Raw genomic sequence first — 4,875 nt, 5'->3', positions numbered from 1 at the left:
AAACACCTCTGCGATTCTCTCACTCTCTAAGTGGCATTTTCAAAGGGAAAAGGTATAAGGGCTGAGGTCACTGATTGCATTAAAAAAAAAGAGAGAGCTCACTTACATCAGTGTCTGTGGGTGTGCTAGTAAAAATACCTAGAAAGATCTAAGTGCTATATTTTTTGTGCTCTGTGTGCAAGAGTCTGTAGGTGCACGCTGGGCAGACTGAGTGCTTGCCCTCGATTCACACAGTTTTTTTTAAAAAAAACCCTGTCTGTTTGTGACTTTGATCATGGTCCCTTTAAACAGTTTGTTCATACGTTACAAAACTGAAAAAATATGGGTGCTACCAAAAATATTGAATCAAACTATAAACTGTGGCTGGACTGAGAAGTGAAACAGGCATCATAACTGCAAAACCTCCACAAAGAGAGTGAGGATTTTAAGTATGTACATTCTACATCGAGCCTAGGGCTGTGCTGAACGGTAAAGGGAAAAAGGGGGTACATTCAAAAATAGCTTACAGGAACTGTGAGAACGGTGAAAGTCAAATTCAGCTTTATGAGACGTTTAAGGTCTTCTCATAGAAAAATAGAGAATACAAATGACGTCAGCTACTCTTTTATAAGTCCCTAAAAAAAGAGGTAACATGCACTGAGTACCCAGCAGCAGCTGCTGTAGTGTTAGCCGAATGGACTTGCTGGCAGGGCAGTGTGAGCTACTCCGCACGACTGGGAGCTCATAGGTGAGAGGAGTGTGTCCTAAAGTGTAGCGTGCAGGATTGTCATTGAACTGCTGGTTGGTTTTGCCTCAGCTGGTTGCCATATTTTTATCTCCCTCCCCTCCCTACACCTCAATGTCTCTATTTGAATCCTGCTATTTAGCTACACGGTGCTAGCCCTCTGTGGAGTCTGGGAAGGTGATTTCACTGCCAAAAACCTCCCTATACAAAGGGGGAAAGGTATACGCTGTCTCAGGGTGGACCAGGCGGAAAAACTCCAGTTTGTCGATGTGAAGGTTGCAAATGGACTTCATGATGGGAAGCTTAGACACCATCTAGAAGGGAAATAAAGAAAAAGGGAAAAAAGAAAAATACAAATTAAAACATTTTATTAAAACAGGCTGGGTTTTTTTTCAACAAACTGGCACAGTAATGCAGCTGGTTTTGTACCTTAGCTAGCTTCTCATCTGATGCTCCCTCTTTTTGTAGGCAGCGCTGCAGAGCCACGTAGACTTTCTCCTGCAACTTCTGAATCTTCTGAACATCTGTCAGCCAGGGTCGGTCTGAGGGAAATAAGATTGACAAGATGATTTTATGAGTGTTGTCCTGTTGCCTGTTTTGAAACTGCACCTGGTGAGGGTTATGATGCAAAAGTCTAGGAGATGAATACAAAGTGCTTTGTGTTGTACGGATTAACTTGAACTGCTTACTTTATGTGACTGCTGATCATTGTTCAAAGCACATCCTAACATTTTAGATTGATTTCCTCCAAAGCAGCTGTTGGCTTCACAACAAATGAAAATTGGTTTGCAGAGACATGGAATTTGTCTATGAGTGATCCATCAGAATAACTTTTTTAAATGTCAGTTATAATAATATTGCATGGTAATGCTGTTGTCAGTGGGGACCCTTATGACTCTTCAATATTTAACAGCAGGCGGCTGTTGTAGCGACAAGCTCATTGTTTGAACTCATTCATTTTCTACTGTAATGAACTGAAGTCAATGGCTGCAAAGTAGGAATGTAAGAAACTGAATATTATCATTTGGAAAATGACCAACAGTAAAGTCAATTATAAGAACTTTGCAGCTTTTGCATGCAAAAGCATGGACACTACCAGTTAGAGAGTTTCACATTGATACTAAGTCAATATGCAGTTTGTGCCAGTAGTAATGTAGGTGTATCATTTTTTTCCCCTTTATTTTTAGGATCTCTGAATATGATGCACAGACTGAGTTGGTTGAAGTGTATATACGTATGATTTGAAGACTTTATTTTGCTTATCTTTTTTTTTAATGTGTATATATAGATGGATAATGCAGTCATTGTCTTTTTAACAAAATCCTAAAAAAGCTAAAGGAGTAAAATTCCATTTGTCACAAAGGTCTTTAATTTATAATGAATTGCATGCATAATAATCCTGTCATTTCTTAAACTTGTGTAACTAATAGTGGCAAAATTCTGTAAATAAACAAATTTGAAAGTGGAGTAAAGATGTTTCATAAAATTAAAGACGCCACCCTCTGTTATGATGTAACTCTGTGATAAAGGAAATTAACACTACTTTTGTTGTCCATTGGCATCAAATGCACTGATTCAGATGCTGTGTGTCAAACTTGTGCAGCATTTGGTAAACATTTCTGTTTACTGTCTTCAAATGACTGTACAGGCCACAAGCTCAGTGGCCTCTCTAGATTTATCTCACTCGTTAATATGAGTGTAAATAATACAGTGAGCATAAATCCATTATAATGTCACCTGGTGAGAGCAGCACAGCAGCACTGAAGAGAGCCATCTCCTCCTCTGACATCTGTATACGGCTCAGGCTTTTAGCCAAGTCGAACACTGCATTCACAAGGTCGTCACAGCCTAGACGGCAGGATTAGAAAAGTAAAGTTATCATAAAGGCAGAAACGAATAGCTGTGATGATTTTGACAGATGAAACATACAAATTTGATTGAAGAGAGAGAGTGAGGGAGAATGCTGACTAACCAAGAGCTTTGAAAAGATGAGCAGTTGCAAACTTTCCATCAAAGAGCATTGTATTATTGATGGGGTTGTAGGCCCGACACATACGGATCAGAAGTACATCCATGCAGCCTGTGTACACACACACACATACAAAGAAAAGACATGGAAGAATTATTAGTTACTTATAAAAACTTCTATAGAGTTCAGAATCAGAATCAGTTTACAAGGAATTTTCTTTAGTGTATCAGTGGATAACATGGTAAAGGAAAATTCAATTAAAAATAAAAGCAAGTATTGGAATAAAATCAAGAAACAAATATAAAACAGGTAAAAGACAATAAAAATATATCAAAAAAAACTAGAAGATATGTACAATATATTCTAGTAAAAGTGAGGGGCACACCAACACACTAAGGCAGTTTAGATCTGTGGCGCCATCTTGACCTCAAGTCGCTGTGCGAGTTGTAAAAGAGGAAAACGAGCATGCATATTTAAAAATCCTTTTGATTTATCTGATTAGACTGTGTTTACTAGCCACGCACAAAAACTAAATGGCTGCAATCCCTTATCTTTAATATTAAAATTCTCTGAGAATAAAATGAAAAAGTTTTATAATTTGTGCTGCTACAAAAATTATGAAGAAGACCTTGAATTTCTTTATGAAATGTTTGTAAAATCTTCTAAAACTTCTTGTTAACCTGCATTTACCCACAAACTCCTACATGTAACTTGGCTTACTCCACCCTTTCGGTGATACTTTGGCAAATATGTAGGTGTGAACACATTCATACCTTTTAAACACGATCAATTTGTCTAAACAAACACCTTGCGAGTGCTTCATCCTCGTGAAATGAGAATACTTTGGCTTCCACTCAAAGCTATTAGTCTACTGTTTTGAATAATTTACTGTTGTCATTGTCACCAAAAACCAAACATCAATTTAAAATTACCAACACCTGAAGAAACAGCTCACACAAAGGCCTCAATGAATTATGAGCACATGAATGACCTGAGAACGCAGCGTGATTAAAACAAAAGGCCAGCTGTTCTTCAGAAGCACCTTTTGAGGTCACTCTGCTTGCATGTGATATTTGAACTCTGTGAAGTCATCTCCCACTTGAGGGTAATGCACTGTTCTTATAACGACTGTCTTTGACGCAGCTAAAAGTAATAAAAATTCACACTGCAGGCTACCTGTCTTTCTGAGGGAACATATCTTGTAAAATCAGCTCCTGACTGTTATGAAACACAAAGTGAAGAACTTTAGCCTGCATGATGTGTATGCTGGTGTCATGCACTGACCTGCTTTGAGGAGGATAATCTGATCGTTCTGACAGAGATCCATGAAGCCAGAAATGCGCTTGGCAAACTCTACCACATACTGGATTGCATTGGTGATGTGAATGGCACATTGTTGCCACATCACCTCAGCTGACTAAAAGAGAAAGTGGAGACAGAGAGGCTTTTATGACAACTGAAATACATGACAGACATCCCACAAGTTGTATTTCACTATTCTGCGCTGACTCTGTGCTTATCTGGACTCTAACTGAGTGACTTCCCCCAAAGACGTACTGACCTAAAGCATGTCTGATTATATTTGCTGCATCTCCCTTAAAGCTATGTCCCACAACCTTGACTGCTGAGACAAAAAGCCCAGCGGGAGGTGTATGATAAAAATGTTTGGGCTCGCAAACCTTAATGTAAGAATCAACTATGGTGATAAGAAGGTAACACTTTAATTTGTTTTATATAACTTTCTTTTAAAAGTTTTTACAGTGGATTTTTGTGCAAGGTTAAAAACTGCAGACACTCCTCTGTGAACTCAGAGCATGATGCGCCAAACTATAGTGATGTTATATCATGTTTTACTTTAGACTTAAACTATACAGAACAGTTCACAATATAGCTAATTTGAGAACCAATCATTCAAGCTGTTCTTATGCACTATTTGTATGTTTACCTAAGAAAAGTATTGCACCAGAATGTCTAAAATGTAATCATGATCCAGTAATTTGTATATAACCCACAGAAACAGGAAAGCTGTGGTTATGTGACCAAAACACTTATGGGGGTAAAAAATTAAGTAGTATAAAAAGCGAACGTTATGTAAGGACTTAGTCTGGGGAGCCAGATTGGTCAAAAAGAGCACAGGACTTTCCCCTATGAGACCAGTACTGTTGTTCCATGCAAAACCAAA

At 38.2% G+C, this 4,875-nt stretch overlaps 1 protein-coding gene across 1 annotated transcript; it reads right to left on the bottom strand.

Moving 5' to 3' along the window:
- Positions 1–8: 8 nt before the first annotated feature.
- Positions 9–4,110, bottom strand: LOC121965060 (nuclear receptor ROR-beta-like; the record flags this gene model as incomplete). The annotated part of the gene is made up of 5 exons (XM_042515227.1): positions 9–1,038; positions 1,154–1,266; positions 2,462–2,572; positions 2,697–2,804; positions 3,978–4,110. Coding segments are annotated over 5 exons (627 nt in total), but the record flags the coding sequence as incomplete, so codon positions are not given.
- Between the last annotated feature and the right edge of the window lie 765 nt (positions 4,111–4,875).

The sequence above is a fragment of the Plectropomus leopardus genome, unplaced genomic scaffold (assembly GCF_008729295.1).
Source record: "Plectropomus leopardus isolate mb unplaced genomic scaffold, YSFRI_Pleo_2.0 unplaced_scaffold18447, whole genome shotgun sequence".
NCBI classification, from domain to species: domain Eukaryota; kingdom Metazoa; phylum Chordata; class Actinopteri; order Perciformes; family Serranidae; genus Plectropomus; species Plectropomus leopardus.
Note: the sequence above shows the minus strand (reverse complement) of the source record. Positions and strands in the feature narration are given on the sequence as shown.